The sequence below is a fragment of the Mya arenaria genome, chromosome 10 (genome assembly GCF_026914265.1).
Source record: "Mya arenaria isolate MELC-2E11 chromosome 10, ASM2691426v1".
In the NCBI taxonomy this organism is placed as follows: domain Eukaryota; kingdom Metazoa; phylum Mollusca; class Bivalvia; order Myida; family Myidae; genus Mya; species Mya arenaria.
The window spans coordinates 39,178,418-39,196,527 of NC_069131.1; the positions used below are offsets into that span (position 1 = coordinate 39,178,418).

The 18,110-nt window shown below is 33.5% G+C and overlaps 3 protein-coding genes across 4 annotated transcripts; all 3 read left to right on the forward strand.

Moving 5' to 3' along the window:
• The first annotated feature begins 4,119 nt into the window (after positions 1-4,119).
• Positions 4,120-7,403, forward strand: LOC128204679 (delta-like protein D). The gene is made up of 9 exons (XM_052906078.1): positions 4,120-4,630; positions 5,050-5,173; positions 5,329-5,417; positions 5,638-5,736; positions 6,038-6,196; positions 6,400-6,563; positions 6,746-6,833; positions 7,090-7,154; positions 7,356-7,403. The coding sequence occupies exons 1-9, from the start codon at positions 4,120-4,122 to the stop codon at positions 7,401-7,403; spliced, it is 1,347 nt and encodes a 448-aa protein (XP_052762038.1).
• Positions 6,995-10,774, forward strand: LOC128204680 (receptor-type tyrosine-protein phosphatase kappa-like). The gene is made up of 9 exons (XM_052906079.1): positions 6,995-7,154; positions 7,356-7,392; positions 7,649-7,752; positions 7,945-8,070; positions 8,592-8,740; positions 9,073-9,208; positions 9,749-9,877; positions 10,082-10,184; positions 10,653-10,774. The coding sequence occupies exons 3-9, from the start codon at positions 7,654-7,656 to the stop codon at positions 10,772-10,774; spliced, it is 864 nt and encodes a 287-aa protein (XP_052762039.1). The 5' UTR covers positions 6,995-7,154; positions 7,356-7,392; positions 7,649-7,653.
• A 147-nt stretch (positions 10,775-10,921) lies between these two features.
• On the forward strand, positions 10,922-14,942 carry LOC128205496 (receptor-type tyrosine-protein phosphatase kappa-like). Of its 2 annotated transcripts, none has more exons than XM_052907189.1 (5): positions 10,922-11,050; positions 11,225-11,365; positions 11,490-11,638; positions 12,189-12,324; positions 12,653-14,942. In XM_052907189.1, the coding sequence occupies exons 1-5, from the start codon at positions 10,958-10,960 to the stop codon at positions 12,758-12,760; spliced, it is 627 nt and encodes a 208-aa protein (XP_052763149.1). In that variant the 5' UTR covers positions 10,922-10,957; the 3' UTR covers positions 12,761-14,942. The 2 variants fall into 2 exon arrangements, with proteins under 2 accessions (XP_052763149.1, XP_052763150.1); XM_052907190.1 differs by having other exon boundaries at positions 11,493-11,638.
• Positions 14,943-18,110: the final 3,168 nt, after the last annotated feature.

Here is an 18,110-nt window from a genome sequence, read left to right on the forward strand (position 1 = left end):
ATACACGGGAAACAAACTACGGGGACGAACCCAATAGCCAACAATTCATTTACGATTGTTTTCATGAATGTACGTTTAGCCAATAAAAGCACAAAACAGAAGAAAAAGAAAATGCTCAAACTGGAACACACCGTGAAATTGAGCTTTTAGTACACTATTTATAGTATTCCTAATCCCACCTTCAAGGTTGTTTCACTGTTTGTGTTCATAAATTTGTTCCTCAACAACGAAACAAGACACAAACACGATAGAAAACGATAAAAACGAGCATTTCTTATTTGGTAAACATATATTTTATTAAACATATTTTATTCTTCATATATATCAAACATTGCAACATTGTATGTCATACAGTTATATACATGCTATATTAAAACCATATTTAAACGAAACAGAACTTAAAATATTTTTCTTTTCTTACATACCTTCCAAAATAATATTGTTGTAAAACAATGGGCATTTGTCGTTCTGTAACGTCCGTCATCTATTTAAATAGTTCAAATTAAAGATACACGTTCTGCTCTATCAAACGCATACTTGACGTCATAAGCATGAACTATTGTCACTATATATGTTTATACTTAGCTAATATTTTAACCTTTGACCCAAATTTATGAATAAATAGCTGTATATAGCTTTCATGTATTTAGCGGTAAAAATTAGAACATCAGACTTATGATATAAATAGAATATATAACTCATGGTCATTGAATATGAAATTAATGAAACTCGTTTAAATGAAGTTTATGAAGAAAACAGTTATTTTGATAGATACTTTAATAAGTTCCGAATAAAAGAAATTCTCATGTCAAATGCTTATTTGAACCCTAAATACAGATTAAATTACTTACATATACACAACATTATTAGATATTACTATAAAACATACGCTAGGGACATTTCGTATTTTGTTGACTGTAGACTGGTTAAGACAATCATGTGTATTCGGGATTGTCAGTATTGTATTTAACTACTAAATACTTTACCAGGAATGTTTAATCATACAATAACCAAAAACAGTAAGCCGGGTGTGGCTCGAACTCACAGCCTCCGCATACCATAGCCTATACTGTCTATAAGTACGGCGCGCTAACCGATTGCGCCACCGGGGCTAGCCATTTCGTTAGGTAGTCCTGCTTATCTTTCTAGGAAATGTTAAATCAATTATTATAATGCACACTTAAATGCGAAAATGCGAAACACAACTAATTATTTTAAGTACATGTAACAGTCCGCCAACTTGACTCGGATTAGTCTAATACAGCACAATAGGCGAGTCAAATCAATATACTGCTTGACTAAAAAAAGAAAGTATTGGCATCAATGCTTCACGGCAATAAAAAAACGTATACATTAGTATACATTTTTAATGCCACCAAATACAGGCCATCAGGTAATGTCCTAATCACCTAGTCTGATTGAAATATAAATGGTTAGTGATTTAAAAAGTTTTCTTTTGAAATATGTTTGTGATTTATCAAATTTAGACCAAAGTCAATCGACTACATTAATCGTATGTCCTAAAACCTGACTGAATATGACGGGGAGACAACCCTTCTTCCAACAAAATCCCAGAAGCTACAATTAAACATTTTCAAATAACCCTGTATTGTCAATTAGTTCCGCAGGCGAGTTGTCAACGTGGTTGATTTAAAATTTGTATGGATCAGGCGTGCCGAGTTCAATTCGAGCTTTCACCAAAATACTCTAAAAGTGGTTAGGTACCTGACATCTGACTAGGATGTCATCGGTACGATAAAAGCACCGTTGATGTGGCTATGAATGTGGCGTTTGTGCTCTTTGAAATGCAGCCGAGGTTACTAGGCAAACAATTGCAGCTCACAGGACGGAACATGCAAACGGGTGTATGGATAGAATTGGTGTTACTTGAACGACATGTTTTAATACTGGGCCAACGTACTTAATTATGTCGTATGTTAGTTGCTAATGTTGTCTCTTAATGTCGGTTTTTGATGACTTTAAGGTCCGCTATTTCGCTTACTTAAATGCACCCTTATTGACACTTAAGCAAACACCCTCTTAAGGATGTCGTAAGTATAAATGTGTATATTTGAAATGTGTTATTCCACCACATTTAAGGGGGGAGGGTATTAAAGTTCTAGAATATATATTTTTTGTACCGAATGCCAACAATTTCCTAACGATTATTAATAATACGTAACAGACAATGAGTTGTAGACTCAATAATATAAATTTGTTTACACACCCGTTTAGTGTGTAGCTATGTATGGTGTACACTAGGGCAACACGCAGTTTGAAATTACAAGACAATAATGGTAAACAACTTTTAATATATAACTTCTTGACGTAGCACTGGGTTGCCAGAAATTCTCCGAAACGGGTGGGGCATACTTAAATTCTAAATAAAGTTGGTCTGCCCTATCTGATTGTTCACTCGTACAAATTATTAAAAGTGACTATTATCATATTGACGTAATGATACAATCTTATGTTGTGTTGTGTTTACTTTATGCCGTTGACTATTTATACTGTTATATAGAGGATCTGACATGAGTTGTCATTTAATACCAATTTTTATTAAACGAGTTCAGGTAAACTGTTAGTTAGCGAGCCTTTGGCGAGCTTACTAACAGTTTTCCTGGACGAGTTTAATAAAAATTGGTATTAAATGACAACGAGTGTCAGATTCTTTTTATCACATGCTTTTTCCGGTATAAAATGGCAAAAAAAAACCTACCTGTTTCACCTGCGAGGCTGATGAGCCGAATATCACCAAGTGTTGTCATTTCCCGCGCTACATGCATTGCAGGAATGTAGTACCAGGATTTATTTAAAACAGCATATATACCCGATCGTTTTAATTCCGTTTATTTAAGAATGCATTCTAACATGATATCCAGTAAAAATCACACCCTAAACACTTTAATTTTAACGAAATCTTTCTTTCTGTTATACCGGAAGTGAACATAAACATCATGACGTCATCTAGTAGATGTGACGTCATTATGTTTATGTTCATTTTCGGTTAAAATAAACTAAATTTTGGACGCTTTTAAATTTGCTTTTTCAAGATATCAAGACGACATACTTTGTTATCCTCTTAATATTTAGAAAGAAATTCAACTACTCTAACCAAACAAATATTTATTATAGAAATAAAATAAGAATTGAAGGTTTGGTATACAGGAATATTACCAATTAGCAGTTCCTTTTTGCCAATTAACTTTTTATATAAATGCGGAGCGATATATTTTCTGACCAATAGATGAAGAGCAATGTTATATTACACATGTGTAATATAAAAAAATACGTGATGGTTATATTAAACCGGAAACAAGGTGTAGCATGTGATAAAACGATGTTACTTATATATAAATTGTTGAACTTTAAACCAAAGTATAATGACATTTTATACCACTGTATAGGAGTAAATCCTCTTCTACAAAACAAACAATTGATTATTTTACTTCCTTTTCTTTACAGCTAATACATTGGTTTCGATAGTCAGTTTAAGTAGTAAAAATCTACTGCGCGGTAATGAATAAAGAATGGTTCAGGTGTGTGTTAATTTGGAATAATATCGAATATCGTTATTGTTTACTTGGACATGAAATTATTACTACTATGGCTCTTATGTATATACTATTATTTCTAATTAATGTAGTGGTTTGTCAAATATGTCAAGTTGGATATGGTAACCGCTGTGAAAAATGCAATACGCAGTCGATTTGTGTTGAGTGCAAAGTAGGATTTTGGAACGTTACTGGGGGTTGTGCCTATACTTGTACTTCAACAACCTGTAAGTGTACCGACTATAATGAATGTCTTTCTTGTAAAGAAGGTCATTATGATGTAGAAAAAAGATGTAATAAGTCATGCCCTTCTGTATGCAATGGCCAACCATGTAACAACGATGGAACGTGCTTATGTAAGCCTAATTTTACTGGAAACACATGCGACTCGTGTGTAGACGGCATGTATGGAGCAAATTGCTCAATGCAATGTAGCCGAGGTTGTGAGGGGAATAATTGCAGTCAAACCGATGGATCATGCACCTGTAGTAAATATTTTAGCGGTGAAAAGTGTGAAAACTGTATATCAGATCGGTATGGGGAAGACTGTTCAAATCCATGTAGTATGGGTTGTTTAGAGAGCACATGCTCTCCTACTGATGGCGATTGTGATTGCAAAGAGTTTTACACAGGGGATAAATGTGAAGTTTGTGAAGACGGGCTTTACGGCGAAATGAACTGTACTCAGAAATGTTCTACTGGTTGCGAAAGCTTAACATGTAACCCTAACGGAACGTGTATATGTAAGCCTGGTTTTACTGGAGATACATGTAACACGTGTGTTGATGGCCGATATGGAGCAAACTGCTCTTTGAACTGCAGCCGAGGTTGCGAGAGGAACAATTGCAGCTCACAGGACGGTACATGCAACTGCAGGAGAAATTATAGTGGTGAACAATGTGAAAACTGCAATGCAGGTCGATACGGAGAAGACTGTTCAAAACCATGTAGCCTTGGATGCTTAGACAACACTTGCTCATCTACTGATGGAAAGTGTGATTGTAAACATTTTTACACAGGAGCTAAATGTGACGATTGTGTAGATGGGCGTTACGGTGACGGTTGTTTGAATGAATGTGAGTTCTGTTATTCATGTTATATAAGACATATTAAATTAATGAGCTAATTATCTCCTACAGTCTCTTATGATATTAGATTACATTGATATTTATCTAATTTAAAACTAAGAGGTTCGGTTAACCAATGAACATACGGCATGCATTTATTTTCTTATGAACACAGATGCTTAGGTATCTTGTCATCTTATTGCATGCTTTTAATTCTTTTTTTATTAATCAGTCGAATGCAAATGTGATAATAAAGACACCCTGTATCATTACTTGTTTACCGTTTCGTTTTTGTAAATTAAAGTCATAAGAACAACTAAATATGTTTTTTTTTATTCGAACGTCATGTTTTATGTATTATTAAAATAGAATATATTATGACTTACATGATAAAAAAGCTAAAAATATTCTATAACATTTATATTCAGCTGATTTGAATGAACCGACAGAGAGAGATAAACCAAACGATGGTACAGCTGTTGGGGGAGCAATTGGTGCTCTTCTTGTAGCAGCAGCAGTGGCTATATTTGCTGTCATCATTCTAAAACGAAGGTATAGTGCAAATATGACAATTTATAACGAACATTCATATTTGGCTATTAAAAACTTGCATATTGAACAAAATAATTAATCTTGATAATATATGCAGTTACCGTTAAATTCGTAATATCGTGTCGAATATTTTTTTTCATGTATGCATTTTAAAGAAATAAGTTATGCTGCAAAAAGCCACGAGATGAAGAAGTCAGCGAAGAATCACCTGAGCCAGTTGTGTACGCTACAGTGCAAAACAGAAGTAATGTGATATTGTCCTTTTAGTAATACATATTCAACTTATCATTAATATATTTATGTTTAAATGTTGCAATAACATCATTTAAACAACACATGGTTGCCGTATACAGTAAAACGGAAAACATTGGCAAAGAACAAATAAACGTCGTTTTTTGAAACCAGTTTTATATTTTTATATATTGAATACATTCTTAAAGCCTGTGCTCAATCTGTGTTTCCAGGACACACACCCGATCCCGCTCTACAAAGGGAGTCAAGTCATTATGGCCATCAGGCGCAACAAGCGCACACTTCATTTACTGAGCACCATGCTGAAACTGGTAAAATAATAAAACTGAAACTTATTTGTTTGTAGTTTAGCTCGAGTGTGAAGACAGGTATAAGCTAATAAACACCATTTTCGAGGCAGTGTTCTGGGTAGATATTATTGACGATGTCCTGCCTTTTGGAGACCGTACCTTGGTGGGGCTCGAATCAACGGCATTTGGGTTGAGAGTAAGGCATTAAATCATTAAAATACATTCTCGTATGATATACTTGACCGGTAACATTTTTCGACCACATATCCCTTATTCTATGAGTTTAAGATATGAGCAATGTCAACATGTATTTACCTTGCAGGGAACAACTTATACGAAGAAATTGCAAAAGCCACTGATAATTCAAACATTGTTCAAGAGAATGTCAAACAAGAAGAAGGACACAGAGTAAATATACGAACAGAACACGTTGAAATGGTGATGCTAGAGGAAACTACTGAAGATGATAGCCTTGAAATTGGTATTCTTTACAATAGTTTTAAATGTATTTCATTGTACAAAGAATTTGCTGTCATGTTTTTAATGTTTGCTTTCTGATGTGTGTACATATTTGTTCGGATTTAAAATGTGTAAAGAAAGACAAAAAACATACACCGTTAAAGACGCACACTTGTACAGTGTGAACTTGTGAACTGTTATAATAATACCATAAACATCATTTAGATGAAGATGACCAAATAGCACGAGCAATAGCAGTCAAGTTTGAAGAGAAGGGCGGTATATATTGCAACAATGCTGATACAATAAATAAACAAAAAGTTGCTGTTAACAGCTTTACGAAATACGTGATTGAGAAAACTGACATAGATATTGAAGAAGAATTTGAGGTAAAAACTTTATTTTTTTGTGAACTGAAAACTATCCATCATTCTTTTAATGTTTCATAAATATGTTATGTTTTTTTCCAAATTAAAAACTATTGACAACTGAATGGAAAAGTAAAGTAATTTACATTGTTGAAAGTTGACAGACAAAGTGCATACTTATAACTGTTGAAGTTTTCTTGCAGAAATTTCCTTATGGATTGACAAAACCATACGCCGTGTCGCAGATGCACGAACATATTCAACGAAACAGATATAAAGGGATTTATCCATGTATGGTTTGCCTTTTACTAGCATTTTGGCGTTAAGCAAAATTAACATAAAAATGCATTTGGTTGGACATGTTTATCTCTCCCTGTAATCGTGTTGCATGTCTACAAATTTCCCATGTTTATGCTTCGATGTATATGTGTCATATGCTAGTCTAGTTTCAATATTTATTTATATGAATTATTCAAAATATAGATTCATCAATCATGAGAATGTTTATGTGTATTGTCATTGGACACACAATAGTATCTTTTTACAGACGACGACACAAGGGTCAAACTACATGACTTTGAGACAGATTACATTAATGCTAGTTTCATAGATGTAAGTGAGTCGTAATTTGTGTTTCTTATGTGTTGCCCATAAACCTTCATTTTATATCAGATGAACGATGTATATTTTAAAAATTAATTAAATGACATATAAAATATACAGTATTTTTAGTATCTAACAGTGTTTTTGTCACATAGAAGGTGAAAATTGTGAGGTACCTGACTTAACTCATACAATATACGATTATTTCAGGGCTACAATAAACGACATGCGTACATTGCAGCCCTAGGTAAAATATAGGCTTTCATTTATTTGAAATGTTTGAATCATAACAATTTATAGAAAATAGACACTTGAAAGTCACTATCCGCCAACATGATCAGACGATTTCTTACTGCGAAAATATGTTTACAAGAAGGTAATATTGTCCTTTAAAGATACTCAAAACTGCTTAAAGCGTGCATTACAAATATATTAGTTTACATTATTGAGGACATGTCTTATTACATATGCAAGCTGTTATCATACTGACTGTATACTAACAGGTCCCATGTCAAAGCAGCTCGGGGATTTCAGTCCATTTTGGCAGATGATCTGGCAAGAGAAAGTTGAGAAAATTGTCATGTTGACCAATCTTGTTGAAGACGGAGTAAGTGTTTGCACAACACATACACTTTAAAGATTCATTTGAAATTATATAGTTTAAATCCTCGATTTAATCGCATTGATATTCATCAAAGATGGCATAAAATACCCTTTATTTAAAACATGTTTTTTTTGCTTTTTTTGCGAATCAACGAAATCCCATAAACGTTAACAACAATTTTGCATTGCCTTTCAGAAGGACAAATGCGAGCAATATTGGCCACATCCTGGAACCAGTAAAGACTATGGAATATATTATATTTCCTGTCTAAATGAGGACGAATATGTCGACTATATAAGGAGGGAATTCACAATTTCAAAGGTGTTGCTATTGAAACTAACAACAGTATTCTGATCATATAATTATGTTAATTATTTGTTATAGCTTAGCAGTTCTGCACTGAAAGAACCATCATATTCAATCACAACCCTATATAGAACAAACGCAACACGTTCAGACGTCTTTTACCTTAGATTTATTGGCTGACATTTAATTTCAGTAAATACCTCATTTTGTTTTATCATATAAACCGCCCATCCACTTCCATTTAGCTGTGTTACGTTTAAAATTCATATGAACGATTTTTTTTCCTTGTTGAGGGACTAAATCGATACAATACACATCGTCAAGATAACTTCCGTTTGAAAAGAGTTCAAATAAAACTTCCTTATTCAACGTTCATATTGTATCATCTGAAATGTCAATGCTTTATTAATTTAATATGTATTCGTGAGCTGTGTAAGATAAATTTCATGTATATCTATCATTTAGTGAACATTATGCAAACAATGAACTTAAGTTAACAGGCATAATAAGTGCTTCTTAATTGCACAAATTGAAAGGGTCGCGAGACCAGAGAGCTTCATCACCTTCACTTTACCTGCTGGCCTGACAAAGGTGTGCCGGAAGAGGTGACAGGAATCGTTGAGTTCAGACTGAGAGTCCAGAACATTCCTAGCCAATTTGATGGTCCTGTTCTCGTTCACTGCAGGTAAAATTTGTCCTATTCGACTAACTCATTGTTCACATATATAGGTAGCATAATGCAATCGTTTTAAGCCAACTTTCCCTCCATATCTTTTATTTTATTTAAATAATGTTAACACTTTTTTATGAAATAATATTGTTAGTACGTTATAGGCTATGTTTGTTGCGACAGTGCTTTCAGCATTCTTATGACTAGTAAACACACAGGTGAATGAAATAATGTATTTTTAATAAAATTTCCATATTCGTGTTTGTTTATATGCCATAGAAACAGAAGTGTTGGTTAATCTCGTGTGCATTCACGTATTTCAAAACATTTGTCATTGGCTCATTCAGTGCTGGGGTTGGAAGAACTGGAACATACATTGCTCTAGATATTTTGACAAAGGAGGGAGAGATTGAGGGATCAATACACATCCCAGGCTGTGTGATTAACATGAGACACGATAGGGCCAACATGATACAGACCACGGTACGTTATGATATTATATGTATTTTGAAGTCCTTAAATTATGTTGCCATTGCCCTTAGTGCCAGTAATCATAATTGTGATATAAGAAGTAGATGTTATGTTTTTGTCGTATAGTGTAACATGTCTATAATAGTTGTGTCGCTGTGGCTGAACGGACCATCTATTATACAATGAAGTTGGCATTTCAACATAATTATCGTAATTGCTTTTGAACTGTATATGTATAATAATGCATTCACACTACTAACCGGTATGACAATTGTGTTGATTGTAGCACTTTCATATTTTTAACGTCTAATGAAAGCGTCTAAACCATACGTTTTTAAGTTCTGTTTAGTCCCTTCGTGTTATCTTCGCTGTTTACTGTTTAAAACGTTGTTTCCGTCACCCTCCAAATATTCGTGTGTGTTCATTAATAGTTATTATACACACTATATGTATAAAAAAACATGAACATTTCGTCTGATTGAATTTTGTTTAAATACGTGAACTTAAATGAGTATAACAAATGTCTAAGTCGTTTTGCATGTTTCTATTTAGAACCAGTACGTTTTCTTACATAGAGCGCTCGTCTGTTCGCTGAGTGATATCAGCAAACCAGTAAGAGGAAAATATTTTCGCCAATACATGAAACAGATGGGTGATGAAGACATCAATGGACAGTTTCAGGTTTATATGATGTTTTTACTCTATAGATATGCTACTTAGTAACAGTGTCATTATCCTTATAAATATTCAAATGCATTCTCGTATAAATGAAACACTATTTTACGTTTTCTTTTCTTACTACCCTGATTTAGTCCAATACCAGATAAATGTATACGTTGTGATAACAAAGAAAAAACAAATAGTTCTTCTAATATGATTATGCAGGAGATGCAAAACGTTTTAGGAAAAACATCAGATAATGAAATGCATGCCGTTGAGGAGAAAAGGGGAATAAAAGGCAATATCCGACCATCTCCAGACATACCAGGTACTATGTTGTTGCTTAATGTGTCCGTGTGTGATCATTACATTCGCTCGACAAGAGAATAAACACCCATAGTTATTTTCAGTGGTCACCTGCAGGCGGCAACTTCAATATTAAGGATGATGTAACGTTATCATTTTTTTTTTTACTAAAGATATGTACCAATTATGTTTTTACATGTGTAATCTTATTGACGTTCATTTATTATAAATATTTTGAGATAATACCCTCAGACGTTTTCCTGACGTTTGGATGCTTTTGTATTCATATTTACAGAATGAAGCACAGGTTATAAAATGCTTAAGTTCTAGTTCTTTGGTGGTTTGATGTTCTACAACAAATGCTATTATTTTAGTTGTATATCATTTCACATTTCTTTCGTAAAATGATGCTGTATCTGCCGTTTAAAGTTTAATTTTATCAAAATTAATACCTTAAATACTCCAGATGCCTTTATTGAATATATTTCAGGAGATCGCAACATACCTTGTCTATTAATTGATAGCACACCTGGAGCTTCTGTATATATGAATGCAGTTTACATCGACGTGGGTAGCATTTACTCTTTAATTTCTTTAAGTGAATGCATGTAACATACCAAGTGTGTTCAAACTAACAGTACACGGCTACAAGAACTAAACTATAAAAAAAAGGCTTATCAATAGGTAATGCAATGCGTCTTCAATTGTTATTGACAGTATCGGTCCGCCAATTATGTAATTTCTTTTTTTCAGAGCTTGAAAGCAAGAAATCGCTTTCTGGTTGTACAAAGTCCTATGAAGGATACTGTGACCGACTTTTTGACACTGCTCTACCAGGAAAATTGTACTTGTGTCGTAAGCTTTCAAACGTCAAAAATCAAACAAAAAGTATGGTTTTCTTTAATTACGATAATGGTGTAATATTGATTTATGTTTGAATGTGTTTGCATTTATATAACACTTAAACACGTAATTATGTATATTTATAAGATAAATTCTACTGTTGTCCTATGAGTCCGTCTTCATATTATGATAAATGTAATGTAATGCTTTTCGTTTCAGAAACCAAATGTCGGATTGTATTATCCTGCTGACAATCACATTTTGAAACAGGGCATGTTTCAAGTCAGCTGTTCGGTAAAAGAAAACAAAGACATTTTTACAAAAAGACTCCTAACGATCACACATAATGATACTAAAGGGGTAACTATACTTTATTTTTCATGAGCAAAGTTGGGATATATTTAAGTTATTTTACTTAAGATTGTTAGTATACAACACATTTTACCAACATTTTGTTGAGTCTAAAAACTAAAATTTTAAACAGCAGCGTTCCGTGACTCACTTTGAATTCAATGCATGGGATTATACCAGTGACGTCCCGAAGTCGAGTAAGGATTACCTTGATCTTATCAAAAGCGTTGATTCCACTTTAAGAGAAACTTCTAACCGAGGCCCGGTTCTTGTTCACTGTTTGTGAGTACAGCATTTACCTTATGAATTTATCTACAGACCTACGCACGCACGCCTTAAAATCAAAACTTTTTCAAAATACATGTAAATATCCTTGTGTTTTAACATTATAATTTCTATTCTTCAAGAATTTGACAAGACGGTTGTTTACAAAATATACCTCTTGAGCCATTGAAATGAGTCTGCAATGTTTAAACTACCTTTACTGTCAAGGCAGATTCTCAACGAAACGAAGGCTGTCGTAACCATTTTTTGTCCTCTCGTAAGATCTCTTTTTAGTGTTTTGGGAAATCAATATATTAATTATAACAACATCAGCGTATAGGTGTGTGTTAATGTAATGGTAGCTGAAGAGGAACAACTAGCAGATATTCAACTGACTACGATCTTGGCAAAAGGTTTAACGACGAAGACAAAATCATTGTTGCAAAGCAATTTTGCCAGTCATAGCTTAAAATTACCCTGACCAGTTATCACCAACAGTTATTTATACTTTAATATATCCTTTTTATTTAGGACGTTCTTTGACTAAACTTATACCATTTCATTGCAGAGACGGGTCGGGCAAAAGCGCCTTGTTTTGTGTTGTTTCAATTCTGTTGGAAAAGATGGACATATACCAGGAAGTCAGCGTTGTTAACACAATCAGAAAAGTCAGGTCGAGACGGAAATCAGCAATCCCTAGCAAGGTAGTGTTTATTATCATTGGTGATTAATATAATTAAGCAATGCGTTTAAAACATACCTTACCATTCTTTGATCTGGTTTGCTGGATGGGCCTGAGACCAACGCTGAAGTTCTCATTTCCAGACGTTTCAAATCTGACATTTAAACAATATAATTGGATTGTTGAAATATTATAAAGCAAGTGAAAGTTTTATTGATTTTATGTAAATACGAATTTAAGGTGGTTATCCATTTTGCATGGATAACACTACTACAAGTATCTATGACGTCTCTTGGTACCTTTGAAATATTCCTACAAATGTTAACACGAATGTTGTTATTTATCCCCAGGAACAGTTTGAATTCTGCCACGAATGCGTTTTGTCCTACGTGAAGTCATTTGAATACAGCCAATATGCAAATTTCACTACTAGTATATCAAGTGTACCAGATGCTTAAACTAATTGAACAAGCGACAACAGTGAAAATGACAATGTGTTCTTATTATTACAAATATATGAAAACAAACAACTGTGTTTACTATTTCTGAAAATGAGGAAAGGCTGATCCACTGACACTTTTCCAAAGAATGGACCACATTAATACAAAACGATTGCCAATACTTGTACAGAAGTCCTGCCTAAACGTCGGTAGTTACATAATGGGATTTGTATCGTTTGACATCACGGTTTCAAAGTGAGCTCTTAATATACATTCCTATATAATTCAATTGAGTCGATACACGCTGTATTTCGATAAACATGAATTTTGCCAAACTGGATAACAAAGTGAGCTATCGATAGCCTACTTTATCGCACTATTTACCGATATGTTAGCTTGATACGTTGTCCAGATTTAAGGACGTTGACATTGCAAATTTACCCCTCTAAAATTCCATTTGATTTTTTTTCATGATTTGTCTTACTAGCTTATTGTTTGTTTGTAAATAATTATATTAATTGTAGAAAGTATGGTCTTTCTTGATAAAAAGTGGTATTCTAATGTAGATGTGAAACCCAGGTTCGAAATGCAAGTGAATGGATCTGTTCCGGCAGGGAACACAGGGTTGTATTCACTAGCTTTTTAGTCTGAGCTCGAGGGTAAACATTTGTGATCTTAATTTATATATTATATCTCATTGTTAATCAGCTGCAAACTCTCTTTAATAGTTTTGTGTCAAAAACGCAGGCTCAAGATGTTAGTGTTTTTACGGGCTCATGTGCTTCATCTCATCATTAGCAATCAAACTACTCCATGGGGAATATAAATTAAGAACCATAATTGTGAACGTTAACAGGTTCGATATCATTTCCATTAAAACAATGCAATTGAATCATCTCCTGCCTCCATTATAACTTTTTTCTGTAAATGCGTTTTGTTTTCTTGTTGATATGAGTGCAGAAATAAACAACTCTCCATTGCGGAATTTACATGCCAATAAAATCAGGAAAATGAAATAGTAACAAACTCATTTATTGCTCATGAATCTTTGTCTTAAAAATTATTATAATTTAAATTCCTTTGCTGTTTGTTCTTTTCATTAAAAGTTGCAAACGCTGATAGATTAGCTATGTTACCATTGTTGTTAAATCCTAAATTAATTATTGAAATATTGTTTTAACCTTTAGGAATGAAAAGCAAAGTACCATCGTCACAAAACTATATGTACATACTTCGGCCGAAAGTCCCGGATGTATAGAGGCTAAATTAAAAAATCAGTGCTATGCTTGAATTGTACATGTATGGTGTCTTCCAGCGTTAAATTGGTTTTATAATGTTTGTTTCCTGAGGATATAAACTGATTAACTAAGGAAATAGGACGAATAATTGTTGGAGATTTCTGATGTTAGCGCGATTCTTGTCTGTATTGCACTCGTTTTATGAGGCCATGAACTACCTTCTCGGGGCCGTAAAACACAACATTGGTACATACTACTTCCATGGAGCTATTCCTCTTTTGGGCGGGTTTCCCTACATTAATTAACAAAGATATTGTACCTGTGTTTGTTCAGGCATTGTTTATCGTTCGGGGTGTGTTATTGGCTAGGTAAAAGGTGTCTGTCTGCTTGACTTGTCCCTGTAGTTTCTATCTTATTTTCAGCCATAAGGTTATGTGCATGATTTGTTTGTTTGAGACCCGCTATTGTGCTCGATTCCTCGACTTAATTCGGTTTCGATGCAGCGTCAGTATATTTGATATGAAAATAAAAGAAAAAATGTTTGGGACCAAACTCCGACCTCGAGGGACCGGCGGTTCTCGAACGACCGCCTGTTCGAACGACAGCAGTTTAACTGTAGTATATATACGTTTACGTTTTTATATTATAAGGCGATATAAGCTTCCTTAGGGGAAATTAATGGGTCTGTTATATATAGGTCTATGTATTATTCTGTTTTTAGCTATATTATTCAACATTATATAATTGAAAAATGACTGTTTGTCTCGTACATGTATCATTAAAGTTGACAATACAAGAGCGGGGATTAATGGCAGGGAGTAAGATTTCATAAATGAAATTTTTGATGTTCATCGTTTTGATGATTCATGTTTGTTCAAATGCTTTTATTTGTATTTACAAATTAATTTATATTCCTGTTTCACTAAATTATTCGCACTTCAAAGGATAGGAATACAAAAGGAAACTTGCGAACAATGAAACTTAATGTAAGGAACAGAGATTAGGAAGTATTTGTATTTTTGATGTTTCAACAACTGAAAAAAAACCCCTAAATATTTACTTCTGTCTTCATTACATGTATAATATAACATAATGGGTTTGCTTAAAAATGAATCGTTTATAGTTTTCAAATGATAATAAAGTTAATGTTTGTGTACAATACTTACTTGTATATCATTTGGTAACATGAGCCTCACATTATTATTTCAAACAGATCGATCGGGATTCTGTGACATCAAAAACTGCAGTTCCATTATCGTAAATATTTTTAAAAACAGAATAACTTCTGTGACTTTTTGTTTCTATGCCAATAAGCATAATCTAAGACTTCAACTTTTACAAATTATGAATTATTTAACATTTTTCTAAGTGAACGGATTTAAGTGATCGTTCAAACTAATCTACCATAGCTTTATGGCTAAAACAGAGTTAATAAAATGGTGTGACACATGCATCTTTCAATATTTTATACAAATAAACTGGTTGAACGACCATTTTTATAATTATTGCAAAATCCCACGTAGAAGCATCTTGCCATGTGGTTTACAAGGAGGTGTATGCTCTTGAAATTTTCCAATAAAGTTATTAGTATATTGAAATGTGTTGTGATTCCTGGCATCATTTATATTTAGTTGCAAGAAATTATTTTTATTTTTTAACACATGAACAGATATCCTTGATAGCAGTAGTGGCCGACCCTGATGTCAGTCAGACTTATGGCAATAGCAACGGGTCGCGCTACACGAGAAGGAAATAAATCATACCGAATTGACGATGGGGGTATTACATTTTATAAGGTCAAGTTACAGGTTTTCAGTAAGAAGGATGTTAAAATCTGTATGTATTTAAACTGCGTTATGATTTTTTTTGTCATACGATTTGCCTTATTATTTTTGCCTGATTTAATAACAAAACCAAGCTGAAAACGAATTATGTTAAAATGGTTGTTTTGAAAATTTCTGAAACAAGTACTATTGAACACGGCTGTACAAAAATAGGAATTTAATTTGCAACCTTCAGGTTAATATATGGGTGATCCGTTACTACTTTTAAGTGTTGTCTTAAAGTGTATCGCCGCAAGCTCATATGTGGTCGCAACGATACAATTAATTAAATCCCTTTACTTGAATAATGTACTGTATTGCTCAGGGTTTATTGAAAAATGCTGCATATCAACAATTAATGTGCTGACCCTAGAGGAGAGTTCCCGAAGACGTCATATCCATAAATGATGTCATGATTGCAATGTCGGACAAATAATACAACAATTCATAATAAGGATACTTACAAAAGCATTATAGGTATCGAGGCTGCATATTTAAATTATCAAACTGACTGGATGTTTGAAACCTTTTTAGGGTTTCATAAAATGAGCTTGCCTGCTGAACTCCTGGTATGAAACGTGTGTTTATAATTACCAGCATGTGTCATTGTATTTGTTTAAGTAGCAAGTACTTTGCAATGTGTATGTTGCATATGTACTTGATACGTATTATCAATACCGGATAAAAATAAAAGGGCCACTATGGCGTTATTAGTTTACGCAAATGCAATGCATTAAATCACAGTCTGAAAGTAGATTAACATCATTGTGATAGTAAAAAAGTCCAGCTGGCTTAAGTTTCCATTTGGTATTTTGGTATAGAGAGATAATTTCATCGTCATTTGCAAATCTTGTACAATGTGCACACGTTTTCATATAAGTTTTTTAGCATTTTTTTAAATGTCTTAAAAGTATCCACAAAGTATACCTAAAGCAAACATAAGGACCAGTTACCAATGATAATATAAGAAGAAGGCATTCAATGCAATCAAGACTGCTAAGTAAAAACGGATAGTCAAACGAAACAAATTTACGGTATACGGATATTAAAACCTTTATAACCGAAATGTACAAAAAGGTTTTGCTGAATTTAATGGGACCATAGACCAAAGACTGACCATCTATTATTCTATCAGTCCGTCTATTAACACCTTGTCTTAATCTTTACTTTCTTTCTCTTTTTGATGGGAGTTCAATTAAAATTCACAGAGTTGTAGAAGTCGATTTTTAGGTGGGTCTCGCATAAAACTAAAGCTCTCATCTCAAAGATAATCAAGGTCATTGTTGCATGCTAACAAAGCTAGCCTTATTATGTGTCTTGGCCATGCATCTGTAACGCGAGCTTGTGCTCTTATCTCGGTAGTAAGATGAATACTTGCAGATCACTTTTGTAATATTTCAATTGATATGACTGACCGCATTCGATGGATATCTTCCTTCTTTAACAAAGGGTATATTGAGTCAAACTGACTACTATATCTCTCCATTGGTTTAAAATTATGAATATTTATATGAGGGTTGTCCAGTCTTATATCAATTGCATAGTCATACAATCATTACCATGTGTGAAGTACATACATTTGGGATGTAAGTGACGGTATCTTAGCTGAGTTGATTTCCTTTGATTAACAGAAATATGCTTACAATTATGGACCGTTTATTAAATATCATTATGTTAATATAATTGTTATGGAAAGCAATCACCATATTCAAATGCTAATACACGCTACATAAAATGATGGCAATTTCATTTGAAGACGAGTTTAATGAGGCATTTCCTATGGAATATATTTACATGTTTCTCAGTTTTGTTTTACATGATGTGTACTGTGGTCTTGATGAAATATGTGTATCTCTTGCATTTGCAAGACGTGCCAGGCATACTATGCATAGTTAACACTAACCTAAGCAAAAGATTTAACGCGTATCACATTTTTACACCTCAACCTTCGTTCCTTAAAGGAATTGCTTTTCGGCAATTGCGGTAATCATCCGATGAACTCAACATCTTCGGATATGTCCCGAATCGCAATTCATCGCATGTCAATATAAATGAAAATTGTTCACCTTGTTATTGTTTGTATCGTGTCAGCAGGTCCCGTAAATTATAAATTAGGATTTTAGAATTTTTTTTTATATAATTTATGATATGTTAAATGTATTGTTGCCATAAGTGTTTTGAATTTGACGTCCAAAAGTTATTTCGAGTCGTTGATTTTTTTCCGCGTTATTGTGACATTGTCATTTGATATAATAAATACGGTTACAGTCGGGTCATTATATCAACTGTAAGGGTAAGAAAGGATTA